The following is a 25,867-nucleotide window of genomic DNA, read 5'->3' as shown; positions in this document are numbered from 1 at the left end:
GTGCTTCAGAAGGGGGTTGCCTGACAGAATTAAGAGTTCACCACACACTTACTGATCATGTTTCCCCAGGCTTTAAAAACCCGACAGCAGAAATACAGCCTGCCGAGAGCTGCAGTGGCTGCTGCTGGTGATGCACCAACCAGCATCTCCAGAATCCTAGGATCAGTGTGGGATCTGGGATCAGGTAAGTGGATGAGATTGTAATAAGAGTGCTTACTGAGCTGAGGCGGATGGAGAAATTTGAAGAAAGGACAGGAGATTGGTTCTCACCATGCTCGTCGATTCCTGGCGTTGAAAGAGGAACTGTCACTGGAAGCGTGGAAGACACATTGCTATTCAGATGCTCCTGTTTTGGGTATATTTCCAGCCCAGTTGTTTGAATACCAGTGCCAGCAAATGAGGCTTTTATTGCTCATTTAAGGGGCTTCATTAGTACATGATTAGCCATAAATGTTGCCTTTCCATGCCAGACTTAATACGGCAGAAGCTAAAAAGTGGCAGTGTCTCCTCCCAACACCATCCCACCTAATTAAGTGCTCTCCTTCCATGTTTGCTGCTGAGAAGATGGAGGGTGGAGGTGGAGGAGGAAGGGAGCACAACATTGAATGCTTGATGTCAAATGGTGTATAGGCAAGCTTTATCATTTTTTATAAAACAAACCACTTTATTATCATTTTTGTATTATCCTTCTAAATAGATATATAACAAAGTAACAATGCATACAATACAGGACATATAGGAATACTTTATGGGGAAAAGAATTGTCAGGAGCCAAGTGTACCATGAAAAAATAAAATCATTTCCTTTATCAAGTACTTAATATTAACAGTAAAAGTTGAAGCCTTAGTACAGATTCTTCTGACACTCCACTAGTTAGATTTTCCCAACTCAAAAATGACACAATGATCCTACTGAATGGGAGTGGAGGGTCAGTGTGTCAAATGGCCTTCTCCTGATCCTATATTTTAATGATTTTCTAATAATGAAAGGTCCGTTTCTGTGCTATATATCCAGTGCAATCCACTGTAAGATTATACATGAATGCAGAAATTACTGCATATCTCACATTTTCTGTTTATAGTCCAGATATCTGGCATCAGTAGCATTTTACCTTTTGAACTAGATTTGCTTTCAAAAAAATATTTCTTGCAGTGGGGCTTACATATAGTAGTATCAGACATGCCAAAACAATAGTCCTTTGAATGATAAGTTTAGAGTTACAAAGAATGTGTTTAGGAGAGGAGAAAAGTTATTAATTAATAAAGTTTTCCATATAGGGAGCTCAAATTATGATAATAGCATCATTTAATAAAGAGCCATATGCTGTAAAGAAAAATTGAACTCTCAGCTGAGGAGCCACTTTATCCAAAACAATCATGTGATCAGGAACCTATAAATAGACTAGTCAGAAGATCAGAAAGGCAGCACCATTATGAGAACAATCCTTCTTTGTTCAGCTCTGTTTGTAATAACAAAGTAGAAAGAAAAGAAAGTTCAAGTGTTTACAATGTTAGTAAAGATGATTGGTGCAATGAAATTAAGATTGGACATTTATTAAATCAAGCAAATGATTTTATGCCAAAGGAATGTTTGCACAGAACATTCATTTCAAGAGGCAAAAATAGTTTATCAGTCCACTATTACACAGGCATAAAATACATTCATCTGAAATTCTTTAGGATCATAATTGGTTGCTAACATTTCCCCACTCATTTTTGAATGATTGTGTCCTGCAAGCATGAGTAGGATATGAAGGTGTTTGACAAGTGAAGGAACTTCAAAGGAGGAGACGTTAAACTGAGGCCCTCAAAATTATGCAAGAGATTCCATGCTATTATTTTTAACAACAGCATTAGAGTGATCTTCGATGTACTAATAGTTATCCTTCAAATAATACTAAAACAAACACCTCACGCTCAAATAAGAGGAGCAATAGGCCACTCAGCCTGCTCTGCCTTTCAATAAAGTCATAGTTGATCTTATTGTGGCTCAACTCCACTTTCCTGCCAGTTTCCTATAATTTCTACATTGTCATCAATCAAAAATCTGACTTATCCTTGAATAAGTTCAATGATCCAGCCTCCACTGCATTCTGGAAAGAGAATGTGACAGACTAGAAAAGTAAACGTTTTTGGGGCAGCATAGTGGCTCAGTGGTTAGCATTGCTGCCTCAAAGCGCAAGGGACCCAGGTTCAATTCCAGCCTTGGGCGACTATGTGGAGTTTGCACATTCTCCCTGTATCTGCGTGAGTGTCATCTGGGTGCACCAGTTTCCTTCCACAGTCCAAAGATGTGCAGGTCAAGGTGAATTGGCCATGCTAAATTACCTATTGTGTTCGGTGCATTAGTCAGAGGGAAATGGGTCGGTGTGGACTTGTTGCATCAAAGGGCCTGTTTCCACACTGTAGGGAATCTAATCTAATCTAAATTCCCCTCACCTCAGTATTAAATGGGAGACTCTTAATTTTTAACTCTGACTCCTAGTTCCAGCCTTGTCCACAAGGGGAAACATTCTCCCAGCACCCACCATGTGGCATGCCTTCAGAATCTTATATTTTGCAATGAGATTGCCCCTTATTCTTCTAAACATCAATGGGATATAAAAACTCAATCGGTTTAGTCTGTCCTCAAAAGATAATCCCATTCGAGGAATCATTTGAGTGAACCTTCTGTGAACTGCAACATCTCCCTCCTTTTATGCTCAATCCCTCTTGCAGTTTTTAAAAAAAAATCAAACTCGTTGGGAGATGTTATGACATACCTTCATAGCAGGTGGGTATTGAATCCAGACCTTCAGGCACAGAGGCAGGGGATGCTACACTGTGCAACAAGCCCCTCTTTCCTTGCAATAAATGCTGATGATTCATTGGCCTTCTTAATAACAAGCCGTATCTGACACATCAACTTTGTGTGATTCATGTGCCATCACACACAGATCTCTCTGTAGAGTTCTGCTTTCTACATCCAAAAATGAAGATATTTATATTTTTCATACCAGAATGGATTAGTTCACATTTTCCCATATTGGCCTGCATCTATTTTTCACAATTCATGTTCCAAAACATTATATATTCTTTATAAAACTGATACCTTTCAAACGGTCTGCGCTGTCTTATTCAGCTGAGTGGGCTGTCTTCATGAAAGGACAAGATCGGGGGAAAGGGTATGGAATTATACTAGTGAAAGAGTAAATTGACTTCAGTTATTATGAAGTTCAAGTGGAAATATTGATTGGTTGTAATTTGCTCAATTTGACAGCCTAGGAGAAAGTGAGGACTGCAGATGCTGGAGATCAGAGCTTAAAAATGTGTTGCTGGAAAAGCACAACAGGTCAGGCAGCATCAAAGGAACAGGAGAATCGGCGTTTCGGGCATAAGCTCTTCTTCAGGAATGAGGAGGGTGTGCCAAGCAGGCTAAGATAAAAGGTAGGGAGGAGGGACTTGGGGGAGGGGCGTAGGGAATACGATAGGTGGAAGGGGGTTGAGGTGAGGGTGATAGGCCAGAGAGGTCGGGAAGAAGATTGCAGGTCAAGAAGGCGGTGCTGAGTCCGAGGGTAGGGACTGAGAAAAGGTTGGGGGAGGGGAAATGAGAAAGCTGGAGAAATCTGCATTCATCCCTTGTGGTTGGAGGGTTCCTAGGCGGAAGATGAGGCGCTCTTCCTCCAGGCATTGTGTTGCCATGATCTGGCGATAGAGGCGGCCAAGGACCTGCATGTCCTTGGCGGAGTGGGAGGGGGAGTTAAAGTGTTCAGCCACGGGGCGGTTGGGTTGGTTGGTGTGGGTGTCCCAGAGATGTTCTCTGAAACGTTCCGCAAGTAGGCGGCCTGTCTCCCCAATGTATAAGAGGCCACATCGGGTGCAATGGATGCAGTAAATGATTTGTGTGGAGGTGCAGGTGAATTTGTGGTGGATATGGAAGGATCTCTTGGGGCCTTGGAGGGAAGTGAAGGGGGAGGTGTGGGTGCAAGTTTTGCATTTCTTGTGGTTGCAGGGGAAGGTGCCGGGAGTGGAGGTTGGGTTGGTGGGGGGTGTGGACCTGACGACGGAGTCGCGGAGGGAGTGGTCTTTCCGGAACGCTGATAGGGGTGGGGAGGGAAATATATCCTTGGTGGTGGGGTCTGTTTGGAGGTCGCGGAAATGACGATGTATCTGGAGGTTGGTGGGGTGGTAGGTGAGGACCAGTGGGGTTCTGTCCTGGTGGCGATTGGAGGGGTGGGGTTCAAGGGCGGAGGAGCGGGAAGTGGAGGACATGCGGTGGAGAGCATCGTCAACCACGTCTGAGGGGAAATTGCGGTCTTTGAAGAAGGAGGCCATCTGGGTTGTTCCCATATTCCCAATTCCTTCGCCTTCGCCGCATCTGCTCCCAGGAGGACTAATTCCAATACCAAACAACCCTGTTCCTTTGATGCTGCCTGACCTGCTGTGCTTTTCCAGCAACACATTTTTAAGCTCAATTTGACAGCCTGACAATATAAACCCGATTCTGAAATCAATTGTTAGTTTAATTAGCAAACATCTGGAAAATGACCTCATGCCTGTTTCCCTGAAAGACTGTATGCAAGTGAAGTTAAATGAGATCTCAAAAACTTGTTTTATTTTCTGAATTTATACATCTTCTCTATTTAAAAAGATAGATTCAATTATCCATTGTTTCTTCAGTTGTGATGCCATAATTGCAGATGTTAAAGTTCTCAGAAAATATATTATTTGAACAGTCATTTTAAAGACCATTATATTCAAACATGTTGGCATTTTAATACAGTTTAACAAATAGAATTCAGTTACAGTATGTGAATGATATCATCCCATGCTGCAATTCTCTTGTCTATCTCATTATCTCAATAAAAAATAAGTTCCATTTTAATTCGGTCATTAGCAACATGCAGAATTTCTCATCGTGGAAGGGCTATTACAGCAAGACCACTACAGTTTCACATAGGCACCTTCTCAAAATCAGAAGTCACATGACCAGGTTAGAGTCCAACAGGTTCATTTGAAATCCCAAGCTTTCAGAACATAGTCCCTTCATCAGATGAAGTGGTCACCTGATGAAGGTGCTATGCTCTGGAGCTTGAGATTTCAAATAAACCTATAATCTGGTGTTGGGCAACTTCTGACTTTGTCCACCCTAGTTCAACACCAGTACCTTCCCATCATAACCTTCTCAGATCAATTAGGCATGTAAAGCAAAAACACACTTTTCAGTATCACCCATGTCCCAAAAACAAATTTAACAAACCCAGGAAAGACAAGTGGTGAGTAATTTAACCAATCACAATTTTCAATGTACAGTATTACGAAAGAGTTTCATTCTGTGCTTTAGTTTTGGAATTCCTAGTTCACTCTAATCATTACTGAATGTCATGCACATGTTTGGATTGACTGAAGACTTCAGCTAATTAACAGTTGTAACTCTTTAATTTTTCATCTTACTGTGGATCATATCGTGCTTGGATATTTCATTTTGGAGATGATGCTCATTGCAATTAAATGGCATTCATTTAAATCATATACTATTCACAACCATGTAAATGCATGTGCATAAAAATACTGGGAAGAAATTGGCAAATACATGAGAAAGAACTTAGCAACAAAATCAAGATTTTTGAAACAGTTCAGACTCTCATTGTTACATTTGGAATACTATTCAAAAGCTTGAAACATGATGTTTTACTCAAACTATCTGCATTTCTGGGAGAAAGTCAACAATGAGAAACAATTTTATCTGTTTAGTGGAACCTTGGTCCATAGCATTATGTTTGACTGTGCTGTTATACAGGAGCAGAGGGATATATTCCATTACAATTAAATTAATTGTTGTTACTGTATTTGCAATGTTATCAGTTGTCATCGTTGAAAAGAATCCAGTTATAGAATTTACTCAAATACCAATAATTATAGCATGCCTTGGTCGGTTATGTTAGGTAGCAGGTATTTCATTTTCTGTACGTCAGCTATTACTAGTCGTGAATTTGCTTCTGCCATAACTCTCTAGAATACTTTAAGCAGTTAACAAGATCCATTGCTGTTATTGCAGCTTCTGCTCCACAAAGTCGAGTATAAGCAATAACATCGGGACAAGGAGAATTTATAGAGCGTGCTAGAGTGTGAAACATAGCATTCTGAGTGACTTAATAAGGTGTGAATTGAGTTTTTGATTTTGTGACCATACTTGGATATGCAGAGATGAAGTCAGTGGTATGTGTGTGAATGTCTTCCATTAGGATAATATATTTCATGCCATTAATGTTCATTAGCTTAACATTTTAAACATTACACTTTACCTTCAAGATAAAGTTAGCAGGGCATGGCACTCACAGTACCTGGTTCATGTTAGTTTAAGGATACTGCACATCAATCTATTCTGTGCAGTCATGTCCAAAGTCCAAGCTTGTTCTTTGTGAAAATGGGGTGAGATGAGTGGCAGCCTACATGGAAGCACAGGATGGGCAAAGGGGTGTCAGTGGTTAAGGGAGCATAGAGAGTTAAGGTGAAAATAAGGCACTTAAGGGATGTGGTCAATAATAACCGTGTGGCTCCAGTTCAGGGAGTCAGCTGAAAGATTCCTTGCAGGGCCTTGGGTTCACCTACAACATTTCAATGATTCCCACTGAGAGTAAACTTGGACAATATCTTTTTATAATGCATAGTTGGGAGGGTGACCTGAGACTGCAAGTTTAGATATATTTCAGAATGGCAAGTATCACACTGGACTCTATAATAAACATTCAATAAAGAGTAAACAAGAAATTACAATGTTGTTTCCTGCACAATAAAAGAAATACCCCTAACTCCACAATAACCAGCAATGTTTGCCAACCGTACAGAATGCTAGTATACTTCTCTCTGACAAAGCTAGTCTCATACAAGTACAGTGAAAGCAATGTAAAATGAAATATCTACAAAAGAAATGCAAATCTGAAAACTGCCCATGCCATCTTTGTGCCCTTAATATGTTTTGTGTTAATGGCAGGAAAATAATGGCTGTGAAGAAGTGCCTTGCTATCTGCTCAGCAGGCTTTATTACTGCCTGCCTGCATCTGCTGCATTGGGAACTGATGGTGGGTTTCACCACAGAAAGGCTTCCCTCACTACATGATCACATGCTGCCCATATTCACCACTGGCACTTTAGAATATCAAACATAATCATATGGGAAGCAGTAAAAAAGCGAGAGTGAGAAGAAGGTGGCACTAATTTCCTGTTCTGCCACTAGGAACAATGTACCACTGTTAAAGTTGCACACAATTTTTTTCAAAAAGATGATAACATACAAGAAATTGTGTCTGACTGGATTGTTCTCTTGATTCATACAATTATTTGATACAGGATACATCAATCCTGAAGAAGGGCTTATGCCCAAAACGTCGATTCTCCTGCTCCTCGGTTGCTGCCAGGCATGCTGCGCTTTTCCAGCACCATACTTTTCAACTACATCAATAGTGAATCATGTTCAATTCTGGAACACAGTACAATTCAAGGGCTGTATGGTGGACACAAATGTGTTATAATCCAATGTTTTGCCATTTATTGCAAAATTGTAATTAATTATAGTAAATTGTTATATGAACTGAATTAACAAATTGAAGTCACTTCCAACTGACATTCATGTAATTTTTTGCATCAGTGACTATCTCAAGCAATCCAATCTTCTGCTGTTAAGCTTACCACCACGCTGGACAAAGTAACCCATTTTTGATTGGCACCCCAATCTACACTTTCAGCATTCATTCCTTCCAATTTCAGTGCACAGTGGCTACAGTGTGCATCATCCAAACCTAGGACCACTATGATCTAGCAGTCAACAGCAGCAAATGCAGGGGAACACCACCACCTACAAGATCCCTCCAAGTTACACACTCACAAGGCAGCAATGCCTACATCCATGAAGGAATACAAAATCAAAACAAAAATAAAAATTTAACTAGTACCAACAGAAATCTCAAACAGGTTGCAAATTGATCATAAGTCTTTTTCAAACATGTCCTTATATTGTCGGTAAAGTTCTGAATGATACAGGAACCATGTCTATTACACTACATCATGGAGATTAGTCAAACTGGCAAAGGCTATATTTTGTTTAACTGCTTATTTTAAAAAGGTTAGAGCTACGTGAAAAAATCTTGTGCAGTTTCTGCAACTCTATATTAATTAGATTTAAATTATTCATTAAGAACAATTTACAGTTTAAAGATAAATCAAGAATTCTGCTCATCCACAGCTCAGGGGATTTAGCTACATTTTCAGAAGACAAATTCTTACATTTAGTGCAGGTGAAGTGGTAGCAGAATTAATAAAATGTGAGAGTTACAGACATTTTTCCTCGTTCAATAAAATTACAAAACACCTGCAGTGTTATTCAATAATGTGGCTTCATGCAAGTATTTGCACTTAACATGGTTTGCAGGCAAAAACAGTATTTCACAATTAATTCCTGTGTGTCAACTTAGATGAAAAATTCTTCCTCCACACCACTTGCATAAAACTGTTGGGAGGTTTCAAATGTTTGTTGACAAAAAGGTGTACTTTTCTTGTCAGTTTTGGAAGTTTGCCATTTTTTGCTCAAAACACTGATATTCTCAGAAGACATTTCATCTTTTAGTCCAGCACTTACTGTTGATTTTAATGCAAAAGATTTTGAACTTAAATCAGGAAGACAGTTCTTTAAACCTGTTGAAAATGTGTCTAAAGAACAGAGGCTGTCATCAGACAACAAACTTGTTTTTGTAACTATGACTCCAGTGTCAACATCAGTTTCTGCATTTTGTAGTCCAGTGTTGGTTTCATGTTCAAAGTTTTGGAGCTTTGTAGACGTATTGTAACAATACGCTAGATCACAGCGAGACAACGTTGCTGGACTGCTGCGCTGTGATGAGTAACAGGAACTGCTTTTGGGTGTGCTGCACAAACTCTCCGAGGTGCTGCTTTCAATTCTGTCCAGCATTCCATGTAAACAATTTCTTTGTTTTCCTTTCACATATCTTCTCTCCTGTTCATTTTCTGTCAAAGTGGAGAACGTTTTGCTCTTTTCCTGATGCATTTGGTTGTATAGCCACCTTTCTGAAAGTGAAGTTTGATTGCATGGCACTGAATTGCATGAGTAATTGTTCAAACCACCGCCAGCAGAGCAACTTCTGCCCAAGTACTGCATTCCCCCTTTGATCTGTTGCAAGGTTCAAAGTCAGTAGATCAGTATAAAGATATTTAAAGATCACAGCGACATTAGTTAGCAACAAGCACTCCAAACAAAATAAGCTTATTTCATTTTCAATGAACCTTGACATAATACAAGATGTAATTACATAATAAAAGCACCTCTTTAAAATATACCTTAAATACCTACTTTTAGTATGGTTGAATTATGGTAAGGGAAGTTATTTGAGTAGGTCCAAAACTTGAAAGGTATCAGGTATTAAAATCAATTCTTACCCTGCAAGGGACATGAATCATACTATCTTGGATTGTATTTAAACGAATGTTCAATAGGGCTGCAGAATGGGACTAGCTGCGTGACTCGTCTGGAAGCTGGTACAGACACGATGGGTCAAATGGCCTCCTCCTGTACTTTAAAATTCTATGATTCTATCTACTGAAAAGGAATTTGCTTTGTAAATGCTTTGTGAATGTTCCATTTCATTTTCCATAAGTAATTCTAAAGGGATTTGAAGAGTTTCAGATTTAATTATTTTTAAAAATATTCAATAATCATTTCGCAAATACTTTCAAAAACCCGCATTGTACTGAGTATATTTTACATGTTATATATTAGTACTCAAGCCAAGAAACATTTTGGCAACAGACTCACAATATACTTACATTGCATGTACTGTAAAATTAATATTCTCCTTTTACAGTTTACTTCAGACATTGTGAGCCCATTGACTGGTGCCAAACTATTACATGCATATTTAAATGAACATCACAGCTTAATAAACAAGTATTGCCAGGGTAATGTCAGGGCATCACTCTTCCTGCCACAGTTGATTCAGTGACAACAGGAAGTCAATTCCAGGGTGCTGGTATTGAAGACACTGATGGACAGAAGCTACATGAAACTTAAAGGCAAAAATGCTACAACAAATCTGAGTTAGACCAGACTTGAGAGTACTGTGTACTATTCTGGTTTCCATATTTTAAAAAAAAAGAGGCCTTGATGAAGGAAAAAAATAGAGATTTGCAAAGTTCATTCCAGAACTAGCTCTGGATGGCTTGTTGAAGTCTTTAAGATAATGAAAGGGATTGATAGATTAAAAATTTGGGAAAATGTAAGGGAATCCAACACAAGAGGATTTATTTGATTGTCATGAATAAATCCAACAAGGAATTCAGGGGATTTCTTCACCCAAAATAGGTATGTGAAATGCATGACCATAGTAATTAGTTCAGGCAAAGCACATTAGTAACATTGCTGATGTTCAAACACATGGAAGAGAAAGCAATTAAAGATTATGCTTATAAGACTGAATGCAGTAGGCTGAGGGGAAGGACTAGTGAGGGTCTGAAAAACTGGGATGCCAGCGTGAGCACTGAGGTAGCAGCAAGAGTTCAGAGTTGGATGTGAGGCTGTGGGTTCAGATTCAAATATCTGCCTTCTAAAGAAAATGTAAGTGCCATATAACAGCAAAGAATCCAAAATATTCTTCCCCACTTCTTTCTCTAAACTAACGTATTCATTCAAATTAGAAGCTGGGACATTTTAAAGATGTGTAACCTAATTAGTTAAATAAAATATGGTAAGAGTGGCAGGTATAGGTGATGTGTCGCAGCTGCAGCATGGTGGTGGTGGTGGTGGTGGTGGGTGGGGTGGGGGGAGGAGTTGGTGGACACTTGTGTGCACATAGTAATCACATCTTCAGGAACAATGTGCTGCTCATAGATCTTCTTGAGATTTGAGCAGGAGTGTGTGCTTCAGGCACTGCAATGCCTAAGGGAGGGGGAGAAGTCACCAGGCCACTTTGTATCAGGAGACAGTCACAATCTCAGTATTCCAGATTTAGTTCACGGTCAAGGACAGCTTGATGTGATTGTGAGTGAAGTAGGCATGGGGATAGAAAAGGTTGAAAAATCCTCAACGTCTGCAATTTTTCAACAAATTCAAGGCACTTGCAGCTTGTATGGACAAGAACAAGAACTGCAGAGTATTTAAGTGAAATGACCATGGCACTCTGTTCCAAAGAGCCATTTAAGTGAGGGCAGTGAGAAAGGTCATAGATCTCATAGGGCACAGTATGCTTAGGAGATAGATAGGCTTCTATGTATCTGACACCACAAGTCTTGAAAGCTATGTTGATTGCCCAATGCCAGCATTCAGGCCATATATTCAGAACCACAAAGCATTTTGCATAAGAGGGGAAAGATCCAGATGTTGTGGTCCACATGGGTGCCAACAACACCGACAGGACTAATAACAAAGTTTTGCTTAGGAATTACGAACAGCTAGAAGCCAAATTTAAAAAAGCAGAATTACAAAGAACATCATTTGTAAGAACACTGACAAATGATAAGTTAGATCAGACAGCTGAATGTGTGGGTCAAGAGGAAGCTTTTCTGCTAGGGCTGTCTTCACCTGAACCATTCATCACTATCTACCACTAATCTCCTCCGTGTATTACACATTTTGTTTCGATTTAACACCAGTTAAAATTCCTTAGCCAATTACAGATGGTACACCTTTCTCAGAGTCTCTCAGCAATATTACCAATGGTGTTAAAGTGACTATAAATTAAATTTCATGGATAATAGACATAGATTTTTTTCAGTTGTAAAATAAAATGGAAACAAACACTGGTTCATGCTGATGAACAACTCTAAACTGAGGCAGTTATAATAAGATACATGGACAATGTTATTGTTGGAAGATGTTCATTCTTATATAAACCAATTTATTATGGCTCTGTACAACAGGATCAACTGTTCCCTATTTTATACTCCATTCTCCTTTCAATAAAGATCAAACATTTCATTTGCTTTCTTTATCACTTTCTATACCTGTATTCTAGTTGTTTTTTGTACTCCATGTTCCTCTGTGCCACAGATTTGGGTAATCTCTCTCTCTGTTTAAATATATTGCTTTTCTATTCTTCCTGCCATGGCTTGATTGTGGCCTTCACTTCCCTACCTGTCCTCCAGAAACCTTAAGTCCCTTGCTTATTGACAATCCTGTCTCCACTGGTCTCTGGGCAAGTCTAATGACCCTTAAACATTCACTCCTCTTCTCTGTCTTAAATGGGAGACCACTTATTTTTAAACTATGGCCTCTAGGTGTAGATTACCCAAAAAGGGGGAACATCTTTCCAGTATTTACCCTGTCAAGTCCTCTCAAAACCTTGTATATATTTCAAAATGATTACATCTTATTCTTCAAAATGTCAGTAAGTAAAGGTCTGAACTGCTCAATGTATCCTCGTAATACACCTTCTTTATTCAAAGAATAAGGCAAGTGAATCTTCTCTAATCTGTTTTCAGTGGAATTGTTTCTCTCCTTAATTAACAAGACTAAAACTGTACACAGCTGAAACTTTATTGCTGGAACAGCACAGCAGGTCAGGCAGCATCTAGGGAACAGAAGATTCGACGTCTCGGGCACATGCCCTTCTTCAGGAATGAGCAGAGAGTGTTCAGCAGGACTCCTGCTGAACACTCTCTGCTCATTCCTGAAGAAGGGCATGTGCCCGAGACGTCGAATCTTCTGTTCCCTAGATGCTGCCTGACCTGCTGTGCTGTTCCAGCAATAAAGTTTCAGCTTTGATCTCCAGCGTCTGCAGACCTCACTTTCTCCTAAAACTGTACACAACCACTCCAGATGTGGTCTCACTAAAGTTCATTTTATTTTTCAACTTAAAATAAGAAGGTGGTGTAATGACTGCAAGTTAATTTATAATCGCTTTAAAACTTTCAGTAATACTGTTATATTGTAGGCAGTCTCCCTATCTTATTCAACAAATTGTGCAATTACAGTAATCATTTATAGAAAGTCTGAGTAAGTGCTAAACATTTCTCATAGTCCATGTGCAATACCTACTTGGAAAAGGATCTTGTTTCCATCATAGTCTTCAGTTTGCCATCTTGTGTTGCTGATGGGGATGCATGGATTTGGAAGAAGAGGCACCAGTTCTCCGATTGCATGCACTCTGAATTGAAGCACAGCTGATTCTTTCAGATTTACAGGAACTCCGAGTGGCAACTGTTTTAAAGAGAGCTGGATACAGAAACTCTGGCTCGAGAACACTGTGAAACAGCAGAAGTCAATTTTCTGCACAGCAGCTTTCTTCTGCAAAATTAACTCATAGAGTTTGACGGAATCTTCAAAGTTTTCATTGCTGCAGCATACAGTAACTCGCAAGATCTCATTCCCATAGTGCACCTGTCTTACAGCCCAGATTGGCATGTTGGCATCTAAAGAATAGAAATCCTGACAACAAATCATATAAGGAAGTATTTTCCCACCCACACTTTCACTGTGATGATATTGCCATGGTGGCCCCTGAAAAAAGTCATGAACTTGTAAGATTCGTTCTTCACCAAAGTCTTCATGCAGGAATAGAATAACAGAGAGTGACGGGTAGCCAGATCTTTTTCTGTGCTGTGTTTCACAGCATTTTTTTGGTGTTGCTCGCTCAGAAACATGAAACAACTGGATATCCGGGCTTAGCCAATGTAGCAAGCAGTCTAGTGTTTTCTGTAATCCTCGAGATTCACCAGGATTTGCAAGTAGATGCACAGTCATTTGGAAGGGATCCTGCCCCTCTTCCAACACAAATTCACCTTAAAAACAGAGCAAATGTTATTATTACCAAAATAGAAACAAATAATTAATTCTTCATTTACTTGATCATTTTAAACTCATTAAGGATATCAAATATTTTGTTAATGTTTTATTAACCAGCACCTACAGGACCAGGAGTGTGCCATTTGAACAATTATTCCAGTTTATTAAGAAGTCCACATGATCAATGTAAAAACACCCACTAAGTAATACAAATGTAATTACAGGTATTCACCTCATTGTTATAATTTATTAAAGCATAACTACCTAAATAATAATACAGCTTTGCCTTCAATCAAACTTGCCAGCAGAGAGCCTTCTCACTCACACCCTGAGATGACTTACTCAGACATTGCAGAGACTATGCTAAAACAGTAAACTGTCAGTATTTCAGGAATATCATTTCTGCTAGTTTATCAGGTGCTAGTTAAACAAATGTTTGCTGATCGAAGATGGGATACTCTTGAAGCTGGCATAAGCTCCTTACAGAGGATCACTCAGAGGTATCAGTACATCAATATACAAAACATTATTAATTAATCTGTTCAGACAGGTTATAACACACCTTTGTAGCAGAACAGACATGAGATTTCTAGTCCAGAGACAGGGACACTACCCCTGGGCCACAAGGTCTTCTTCAATATACACTCATACTCCTTTGAGTCACAGAGTCATAGAGATGTACAGCATGGAAACAGACCCTTCGGTCCAACTCGTCCATGCCGACTAGATATTCCAATCCAATCTAGTCCCACCTGCCAGCACCCGGCCCATATGCCTCCAAACCCTTCCTATTCATATACCCATCCAGATGCCTCTTAAATGTTGCAATTTTACCAGCCTCTACTACTTCCTCTGGCAGCTCATTCCATACCCGTACCACCCTGTGTGTGAAAAGGTTGCCCCTTAGGTCTCTTTTATATCTTTCCCCTCTCACCCTAAACCTATGCCCTCTAGTTCTGGACTCCCCGACCCCAGGGAAAGGACTTTGCTTATTTACCCTATCTATGCCCCTCATAATTTTGTAAACCTCTATAAGGTCACCTCTCAGCCTCCGACACTCCAGGGAAAACAGCCCCAGCCTGTTCAGCCTCTCCCTATTGCTCATATCCTCCAACCCTGTCAACATCCTTGTAAATCTTTTCGGAACCATTTCAAGTTTCACAACATCTTTCAGATAGGAAGGAGACCAAAATTGCACGCAATATTCCAACAGTGGCCTAACCAATGTCCTGTACAGCCGCAACATGACCTCCCAACGCCTGTACTCAATACTCTGACCAATAAAGGAAAGCATACCAAACACCTTCTTCATTATTCTGTCTATCTGCAACTCCACTTTCAAGGAGCTATGAACATGCACTCCAACGTCTCTTTGTTCAGCAACACTCCCTAGGACCTTATCATTAAGTGTATAAGTCCTGCGAAGATTTGCTTTCCCAAAATGCAGCACCTCGCATTTATCTGAATTAAACTCCATCTGCCACTTCTTAGCCCATTGGCCCATCTGGCCAAGATCCTGTTGTAATCGGAGGTAACCCTCTTTGCTGTCCACTATACCTCCAATTTTGCTGTCATCTGCAAACTTACTAACTGTACCTCTTATACTTGCATCCAAATCATTTATGTAAATGACAAAAAGTAGAGGACCCAGCACCGATCCTTGTGGCACTCCACTGGTCACAGACCCCCAGTCTGAAAAACAATCCTCCTCCACCACCCTCTGTCTTCTACCTTTGAGCCAGTTCTGTATCCAAATGGCTAGTTCTCCCTGTATTCCATGAGATCTAACCTTGCTAATCAGTCTCCCATGGGGAATCTTGTCGAACGCCTTACTGAAGTCCATATAGATCACATCTACCGCTCTGTCCTCATCAATCCTCTTTGTTACTTCTTCAAAAAACTCAATCAAGTTTGTGAGACATGATTTCCCACGCACAAAGCCATGTTGACTATCTAATCAGTCCTTGCCTTTCCAAATACATGTACATCCTGTCCCTCCAACAACTTGCCCACCATCGAGGTCAGGCTCACTGGTCTATAGTTCCCTCGCTTGTCCTTACCACCCTTCTTAAACAGTGGCACGTTTGCCAACCACCAGTCTTCCGGCACCTCACCTGTGACTATCAATGATACCAATATCTCAGCATGAGGCCCAGCAAGCACTTCTCTAGCTTCCCACAGAGTTCTCGGGTACACCTGATCAGGTCCTGGGGATGTATCCACTTTTAATCATTTCAAGACATTCAGCAATTCCTCCTCTGTAATCTAGACATTTTGCAAGATGTCACCATTTATTTCCCTGCAGTCCCTGCATATACAACTTTCTAAAAAGCAGACTCTGCTTGACAAATGCGATTGAGCTTTTTTTATGAATTAATGGAGAAGGTTGCTAGAGGGAAATGGAAGTTGACAATGTGGGTTTTTTTTTTAAAGAAAGTCTTTGACAAAGCATTACATTACAGATTGCTTAACAAAACTGAAGCTCATGGAATAGGAGGGTCAGTGTAAGCTTGGATAAAAAATAAGTTAGACAACAAAGAACCCTGATATATGGTTGTTTACAAAATTAGAAAACAGTGCAGTTTTCAAGGATCAGCGCTGACGAGGACTACGTTTGTATATATACACAGTTAATTTGTTATATTTTTGTAAGTGCTGTAAACACTGCATTAATTGGGACCTCACAATTGGCTCAGTGGTTAGCACTGTTGCTTCACAGTGCCAGGTACCCGTTTCGATCCCAGCCTCGGGTGACTCTCTGTGTGGAGTTTGCACATTCTCCCCGTGTCTTTGTGGGTTTCCTCTGGGTGCTCCAGTTTTCTCTCACTTTCCAAAGATATGCAGGTTGGGTGGATTGGCCATGCTAAATTGCCCATAGTGTTCAAGATGTGTAGGTTAGATGCATTACTTAGGGGTAAATGTAGAATAATAGGTTTGGGGAATGGGTCAGGGTGGCTTACTCTTTGGAGGGTCGGTGTGGACTTGTTGGGCCGACGGGTCTGTTTCCACATTGTAGTGATTCTATGATTCTGTGAATCCAGAAGTACTGACTTGTAGCTCAGGTGCAGCTCTCCACTAACCACCTCCACTGCCAGCCATATCTCCCGCCACACCCCTCTCCCCCCACCCACCACCCAACCACTGCATTTTCTGTTTACCAAACTTTCGAATACTAACTGGTATCTGCCAGACGACATCACAAAGATGTTTTGATGCTAGGCATGGAAGTTCATTAAAGTGACTGCATTCATAACGCTACATAGAGAGATGTTTTGGTCACTTATGGTGAGTAATAGTGACTACTCAATGTGAGAAGGCACCATAAACTGTGCATTTATGATCCTGTTTATTCACCAGCAGATTCAATTTACTGGCACAATCTGATCCTGACATGTGCCGGCTAATGTGAATCTTACTGAGTTGGGAAGTGGGGTCAGGTGACCATGTATTGATATCTGCCAGGGACTAGGAGGAGAGGGAGAGCAGCTAGACATGCCAAAAGTCTCTCGTACACTGTGCCTGAATGAGCATGAAACCAATTCTCAAAGTGAAACAATACTTTGGTGTGGAGTTAAAATGATGTATTTAGCTTTCGCTAGAGTGAAGATCTCCAGTAATACTTGCACCGCGAAAGGCAGTTCTGGAGTTTGAAGGTACCAGATCCAGCAAGGAAAAGAACACAAGTAAACTTCTGGGAGCTAAGGATTATTTTGGTGTGAATCTGGAAGAATTGAATATCTACTGAATTGATAAGAAGTGTCATGTACCCCGGTGGAATGTGCATATACAATTGTGCCATTTAACTCCAGAATGATAACTCATGGGGTTTAATTAAAATTCAAGCGAAGCATTTCAAAGTCCCACTCCCCTTGATTCTTGCCATAAACAAAGTTTATTAAAGGTAGACTGCTACCTTGTCCAACGTACTTGTGATTACTCACACAAGTTATTTTAAAATAAAACCTCTGTAATGCTTTTAAAAAAGCAAGTACAGTGAAAACATTGCATGGGCCACCCATTTAGGGGAAGAGGGAAAATATTTATTGGATTTTACTGAAGTTTCAGCAAGAAGCCATTGTTTAACTGCCCAGCAGGACACGGTCGGCATTTCAAGCATATCTACCTTATGAATAGCAATAGATAAATCATCTGCTGCAAAGCTAATCTGGAGGCAATTACATTTCAGAGCTAAATTTGTTTATGTAGCAGGTCAACTTTAAATTTAGACTGCCAAAAGTAATTAAATATTTGAATCAATCTTTTGGACAGATCATTATTGTGTACACACAATAGATTCCAGGAGATCAGTTTTCCTACAGTTGAACAAATAAGCAAGAAAAAAAATCTGCCTTTAAAAAAAAAATCAGATTTAAAATAACATATTTGCACACAGCTGTGCCTGCACATGAGCTGGAAAACGTTGCAGGGGTAATGTAGGAAATAAAGAAGAAAGGGCTTCTGTCCAAACGAAGAATTTTCTAACTTTTACAGATCATTGCAAAAACATGACTGCTTCATTTCATAAAGAAAATATTAGAAACTGAAGTTTGAAAGGTAACACCATCCAGATGTCTATATTGATAAGGGTTGCTGACAAAACTATTTGTTTACACTGCATTAAACTTAAGTCAATAGATGAAGTCTTAAGCAATTTTAATGATTTTTCCCATGTTTAATGGTAATGCAAAAATGCTTGATGAGTCTGGCAAGAGAGCCATTGTCAGTAACAGGTCCAGTTCAACCACCAATGGTGGTTTCTAAGGGCTGAACACTCTCATCTCCTGAATGATGTGGGTACTGGTGTGTCAGTTGGGGAAATAAGGTGAGCTTAGAAAAATGAGATTTGAAACTTTTGAGGGAAAAAACTCTAATCCTGTAATCAGATTTTGAACATCAAGAAGAGAATTTTAAAAAAGTTCTTTGATGGGATGAGGGTATTGCTTGCTAGATCAGCATTTATTGCCCATCCCTAATTGCCCAGAGGGCAGTAAAGAGTCAACCACATTGCTGTGGGTCCGGAGTCACTTGTCGGCCAGACCAGATAAGGATGGCAGTTTCCTTCCCTAAATGACATTAGTGAACCAGATGAGTTTTTCCAACAATTGACAATGGATTCACGGTCATCACTAGACTCTTAATTCCAGATTTTTTTCAAAAACGTGAAGTCAAATTCCACCATTTCCTGTGGTAGGATTCACCAGTGATTGGTGAATGGCCTATTTGCATGTATTTAAATATAATTAGTACCTAATCATGTGCACGCAATTTTGTATTCTCCCATGCAGTGGAGAGGAACTAGACGATAGTTGCTGACATAAATCCAGAATCAGGCCCCTGATGGCTCCAGCTTGCCACCTGCTCCGCTGGACCTCCATCTTGAACAGCAGTCCCCAGTATTGCAGGGCACACTCCATGGGCAATGACCACTTACAATCCCCATCCATGGAGATTGGCATCAAACACAGATCAGCCTCACCGCATTTTTCCAACTCACTTCACCACTTCATTGCTGCACTTTGAGATGCACCAACACTTCTCCATCACAATGCTGCTGCAAGGACACTTTACACGCAGGGACAAGCATCCAACTTATGGATTGTAAATTGAGTGCACCTCAAAGCTCATTTGCTCTCTTAGTGCTCACTCATTTTGCACCTACTTTGATACTCTCAGAATCTCTACAATGCTTTGCCATTTTTCCCTCAGTTTTCCACCTCATTCAGAAGTTAAAGGCTCACAGTACATCTGTGTCACCTTGTTGCTTAGCATAAGCAGTCTGCCATTGTTGTCAATAGTGATCAGTCAATACCACATCTCCATCATGTACCAGCAGCGCACACAGCCAACACATTGCATGTACTTCAACCAAACAGCCATGTCTCAAACTCTAAGGGGCTTGGACATGGTCAGCTGGTAGAATGAGTCTGGCAAGAGAGCCATTGTCAGTAATACAGGTCCAGTTCAACCAGTCCAGGAACTCATGGCAGGTCAGGTGAGGAGCTGCACAGTGAGCAGAGGCCCAGTCATTAATCAGTCACATCTGTCCATTGTGGGTCAGTGGGATGGGCCACAGTCAGTCAGGGACCTGCTCAATAAAAATGAATGGTGTTTATGAAGAGCCACTACTATGGTAGGGAAGATTATTATGGGGAAGCAGTGGAGGGGGCAGTCATTGTGAAAGGTGGCAACTCAACACACAAGGGCTGGAAATGAAAATGCACAGAGGAAATGGATTATTGCGGGAGTCTACACAAAGATGGGGTGGGGGTGGATGGGAACAGTGCAGCATGATTGTTTCCACGGCTAAGTTGTAGGGCTCAGGGCTAATGTTAGGAGATGACGATCACGGGGAGCAACACTGGGCTCAACAAGCCGGACAGTGTTTAAACGACACCCAGCTCCAATCTGGGTGCAGTAATTGGAGATTGTGTGTTTCTGGAAAGGAAACTAGACACTGTTTGTTCTTAGAAGCAAATGCTGAGAGAGGAAAGACAGCAAAGTGATGCAGATAGCTGAAGTGGGGAAGGCCAGGCAAAAGAAATATTTTGTGACAAATGTTAAGTCATTATGTTTGCTTAGATAATTAGAAAGTACATTTGCTTTAAGTGCTGAAAGGCTGAGAAACATTTGTATTCAGAGGGATCTAGGTGTTCTTGTATCCAGAGGAATACTTGGATGGAGAGGATTATCTTATGAGAAAGGATTGGACAGACTGGAATATTGTGCGCAGTTCTGGGCCCCATTTCTCAGGAAGGATCAGAGTACTTACAGTGTGGAAACAGGCCCTTTGGCCCAACATGCCCACACTGACCCACCGAAGCGTACCCCACCCAGACCCATTCCCCTACATTTACCCCTTCACCTAACACTACAGGCTATTTAACATGGCCAATTCACCTAACCTGCACATTTTTTGGACTGTGGGAGGAAACCCACACAGACACGGGGAGAATGTGCAAACTCCACACAGAGAGTCGCCTGAGGCGGGAACTGAACCCGGGTCTCTGACGCTGTGAGGCAGCAGTGCTAACCACTGTGCCACCGTGGCCTTCAGAGGAGGGTCACAAGAATGGCCCCAGGAATGAAAAGCTTAACATATGAGGAACTTGATGGAGTTCAGAAGGAGAGGGGGGAATCTAATTGAAACATACTGAATAGTTTGGACACAGCAGATTTTGGGAAGATATTTCCATTGGTAGAAGAGACTAGGACCTCAGGCATAGCCTGAGAGTAAAGGGAAGAGTAAAGGAAGATAAGGAGAAACTTCTTCAGCCAGAGAGTGGTGAATCCATGGAATTCTTTGCCACAGAAGGCTGTGGAGACCAGAGCATTGAGTATGATTAAAACAGAGATAGGCAGGTTCTTGAGTATCAGGGGGATAAAGGATTATGGGAAGAAAGTGGGAGAATGGGGTTGAGGAATTTATCAGCCATAATTGAATGGCAGAACAGACCCGATGGATTAAATGGCCTAATTTCTGCTCCTCTGTCTTAGAGTTTTACTGCTAGGCTTGTATCCACTGGGGTTCAGGTCATCTAATTGAAACATATAAAATCCTGAAGGGTTTTAACAGGATAGATATGGAGAGGATGATTCCTCTTTCTGGGAAATCTAGAAATCTAGAATCTAGAGTTACCTCCTAAAAATAAAGTGAAGTTAGGTATAATATTTCTCTCACTTCTTTGGAACTTCCTTCCAGAAAAGGTGGTGGAAGGAGCTTTAAGGAAAAGGGAGACAAATTCTTGTTAAGCAAGGGGCCCACAGGTCACCAGGATAGGTAACAATGCAGACTTGAGCTTACAATCAGATTAGCCATGATCTATCGAATGGTGGGGCACGGTCAAAGGGCTGAATGACCAACTCCTACTCCTAATTCATACAGTTGCATGTTTTAATATTCAGGTGCAGTAAGCAATTGTAAAGGTTAATGGTATGTTAGCTTTCACTACAAAGGAACTGAAACACAAGGATACATGAGTCTTCCTCTAATTACGTAGGGCCTCTGTATGACTACAAATGGGATAAGGTATACAATCTTTCTACTTAAGGCAGGATATATTTGCTTAATGAAACGAATATTAACTCATGGCATGAGAAGAATGTGCCTGATAGATTGCATGTAACAAACCTATTTTGGCTTGGTAAGAATGTTACAGGACCAAGAGAAACAAATAAGCCCATAAATTTGTAGTTGACTGAATTGGATTAGTACCCAACATGGTTTTATGCCAGGGCATAGTACTGAAGGCAGAAGGATTTGGGGAGGCAAGCATCTGATACCGATCATTAAAGGTTCAGTTATGGTGTTGATCACATTTTGGGATGACTTCCCATCCCTGGCGTAACTACCAACTAAATGGAGGCACATCATGGGCCAGAGGAGGGACTATGGGCAGCAAAGGCAGTACCCATTGCCCCAGTGGCCCTGTTGGAGGGGTGTACCCTCTGACCCTTGGTCTGATGAAAGCTTTTCCCAATTCACCTCTCGGAAAGTTCCAAATCTCCTGCATTCCTCAGCTGTGACCAGCTGTTCCTGTGATTGGGCTGGCAATATCAGAAACCTGCCATTATCCCTAACTGGACACAGACCTAGAGGCAGTCAAGTCAGAGGCTACCTGTAGGAAAATTGCCAAACAGCCAGCAAACCTTTGATCAGAACCAGCTTTTTACTCAGACATTACAGTTCCAATGCTCCTTTTAAAATTCAGCACGCGGGGTTTAGGAGAATGAGAGACGATCACATTGAATCCTTAAAGGCCTGTATAAGACTAATAGTGGGAGCTTGTTTACCCAGACTGGATACCTGAAATTGTAGATCATTGTCTCAGAATAAGAGAGCAGCTATTTTACGATGGTGATGAGAAGAAATTTCTTTATTCAAAGTGCTGTGAATCTTCAAAATTCTCTCAGGCAGGCAGCAGCAAATAATAGTATATTTGAAGGGGAGACTGATCATTGGATTTTTCTGGACTAAGCAAATATGGTGATTAAGCAAGAAGTTGGAGTGGAGGAAAAAAAATCAGTCATGATCATGTTGAAAGGCTGGACCAACTCAATGGATGAATGGCTTATTCCAACCTTTATTTCTGATACAGATCATTTGCTATAAAGGGTGTTTCATTAACATGAGTTAGCTAAAATGTGATTGTTTCTAAAGCGAAGTTTTAAAGTGTGTATTGGTTTTAATGTGATTCCAGCCCCATTAGTTTAAACAGTGTCGCAATTACACAATTTTCTTATAACACAGGATTGCACGAGAACGGAACTAATGTGTTATGGCAGCACTGACTGGATTTATCAAAAATGTGGTGTTCTTTCAAGAGTTTCCTAATAATAGAAATGGTCATGTAAATTATATCCTTATCCAGCCTCAAGTGAAAACTGCCTTAACATGAGCATTTTTATGCAGTGTATTTCCTCAAGAAACAATACTTTATCCAGTGCTTGGCATTACCAATCCCATACATACAAGTGAGGTCAATTATTTCTGATGCCGCGCCAATACCTTCTCAACTGCTACACGCTGATAAGACTCTGGAAATAGTTACTGTATTAGAACAGTAGTATCCAGGAAATCCTGGTTGATTGCAAGTACAAAGCACATTTCCAAAATCATGCATATTTATTTTATGAAACGAAAAGGAACAGTTCACACTGATAAAAATTAGAAAGCTGCTCTAACTAAAATCATGCCCTCTTTGGAAGATCTTCACAATCTTCATTTTCAAATTTGTCCCTTGGTTATTGATCTCATAAAACATAAAAAATAAAAACTAATGAAATTTCAACAGTTTGAATCAACTTCTCAATTCATTTTTGCAAATCTAAATTCCTCCTGTAAGAATAAATCTAGTTAGCTTTCAAAGATAACTCCTGACTGAGCTTGGAATGAAGCTAATACAGTAGTCTAAATGTGAAATCTCAAAGGAATTGCTGGGCTTCATTTTAATTAATTCACAGGATGAGGGTGTCACTGTCTAGGCCTGTATTTATTGCCCAGAGACAAAAAAATACTGCAGATGCTGGAATCCAAAGTAGATAGGCAGGAGGCTGAAAGAACACAGCAAGCCAGGCAGCATCAGAAGTCAACGTTTCGGGTGTGATCATTCTTCAGGCAAGGTTACACCGAAACGTCCACTTCTGCACCTCCTGATGCTGCCTGACTTGCTGTGTTCTTCCAGCCTCCTGCCTATTTACTTTATTGCCCGTAGAGCAGTAAAGACTCAACCACATTGCTTAGATCTGGAGTCATGTGTAGGCCAGAACAGGTAAGAATGGCAGTTGCCTTCCCCAAACGACATTAGTCATTCACATGGGTTTTTAAAACAATCAAGAGTGATTTCATTGTCATCATTAGACTTTTAATTCCAGACTTTCACTGAAATCAAACTCCACTATCTGCCATGGCAGGATTCAACTTTCCATCATAGGAATTGTGGGATACTGTTGAAATAATGACTAGATTCAGCATGTGGCGAAAATAGCCTCTTTTATTCAGCAATCACAGCACAAGTTCAAGGCAGCAACAGAATCCCGAAATACAGTTCTTACAAGAGCCCCTTTATACACAATCTTACATATATGAAAATTCCATTACTATGGCGTTACATTTTTTATCTGTAGTTTGAAGGGCTTCTGTCCTGAGAGACAGGAAATGGGATAAAACGTGCTAAGTGCTCGCTGTTACTTCTGGTGGGATTAAGTGTGTCTGTCTGTTTTGCTCATGTTATCAAGGGGTGTTAGTTCTTTTGTTATTTAAATTAATAAATATTTGTTAAAATTCTAGGCCTATATGCTCTGAATAAGTTAGAAATTGTACCCGTACTTAAGAAAAGAATAAAGGATATTAAACCGATTACTTCATCTGGGTTGTGAGATTTATTTATTTGCTGGTGTGAGTTTCATTTATTCATGCAATTTCATGGAAGCATTGTTTTGTCAGTTAGTTTCTTAAAAGGATAACGGTCCAGTTAAAAGGTATTTAACCAGTACTTACTAATTGGGGAATCCATTCAAGTCCAGGAGATGGTTGGTAAAGGGCTGATTAATATTATAATGTTTTGTGGAGACTTGATGGGGATAAGACCATAAGAAATAGGAGTGGAAGTAAGGCCATTTGGCCCATCGAGTCCAGTCTGCCATTCAATTATGGCTGATGGGCATTTCAATGCCACTTACCAATGCTCTCCCCATATCCCTTAATTCCTTGCGAGATTAAGAATTTATCAATCTCTGCCTTGAAGACATTTAACATGCCGGCCTCCACTGTGCTCCGTGGCAATGAATTCCGCTGGCCCACCACTCTCCAGCTGAATAAATGTCTCCTCATTTCCATTCTAAATTGACCCCCTCTAATTCTAAGGCTGTGCCCACGTGTCCTAGTATTGCCACCTGACGGAAACAATTTGTAAGCCATGCATTATCTTGTAAGTTTCTATTAGATCTCCCCTCAACCTTGAAAACTCTAATGAATACAATCCCAGGATCCCTAGCCATTCATCGTTTGTTAGGCCTACCATTCCATAGATCATCCATGTGAATCTCTGCTGGAGTGTCAGTATGTCCTTCCTGAGGTGTGGGGCCTAAAACTGGACACAGTATTCTAAATGGGGCCTAACCAGAGCTTTATAAAGTCTCAGTAGCACATCATTGCTTTTACATTCCAACCCTCTTGAAATAAATGACAACGTTACATTTGCTTTCTTAACCACAGACTCAACCTACAAGTCAACCTTTACAGATTCCTGTTCTAGCACTCCCAGATCCCTTTATACTTTGGCTTTATGAATTTTCTCAGTCCATGCCTGTGATTTATTTTCCCAAAGTGCAACACCTCACATTTGGGATGGTATTGTTCTGTATGCTACACTTATTCAGAGTTAAACACTGCTTGTAGCATGGGCTGATAAGGTGTGAAAATGCAATCAAATATAGTGAGCTGGTGAATGAGTTAATAAAGATAACCTATCGCACAATATCTCACAGAGTCATACAACACTGAAACAGAATCTGCAGTCGAATTTAGTCATGCTGACCAGATATCTCGATCTGACTATTCCCATTTGCCAGCATGTGGCCCACGTCTCTCTAAACCCTTCCT

The 25,867-nt window shown here is 40.5% G+C and overlaps 1 protein-coding gene across 2 annotated transcripts in view; it reads right to left on the bottom strand.

Moving 5' to 3' along the window:
• Positions 1-521: 521 nt before the first annotated feature.
• The window catches only part of fam124b (family with sequence similarity 124B), a 54,101-nt gene continuing 28,755 nt past the window's right edge, over positions 522-25,867 (bottom strand). Inside the window, exons 3-4 of one of the 2 annotated variants that reach the window (XM_043702080.2) lie at positions 13,021-13,763; positions 522-9,162 (exon numbers count right to left, since the gene is read on the bottom strand). In XM_043702080.2, the coding sequence (XP_043558015.2) occupies positions 8,446-9,162; positions 13,021-13,763 (1,460 nt within the window). In that variant the 3' untranslated portion in view covers positions 522-8,445. The remainder of the gene's footprint in view (positions 9,163-13,020; positions 13,764-25,867) is intronic. The other variant, XM_087993678.1, reaches the window with a different exon arrangement.

Source organism: Chiloscyllium plagiosum, unplaced genomic scaffold (genome assembly GCF_037043375.1).
Source record: "Chiloscyllium plagiosum isolate Xiang-an unplaced genomic scaffold, Cpla_swu_hap1 HiC_scaffold_13, whole genome shotgun sequence".
Classification (NCBI taxonomy): domain Eukaryota; kingdom Metazoa; phylum Chordata; class Chondrichthyes; order Orectolobiformes; family Hemiscylliidae; genus Chiloscyllium; species Chiloscyllium plagiosum.
This window is presented reverse-complemented; position numbering and strand designations above follow the sequence as displayed.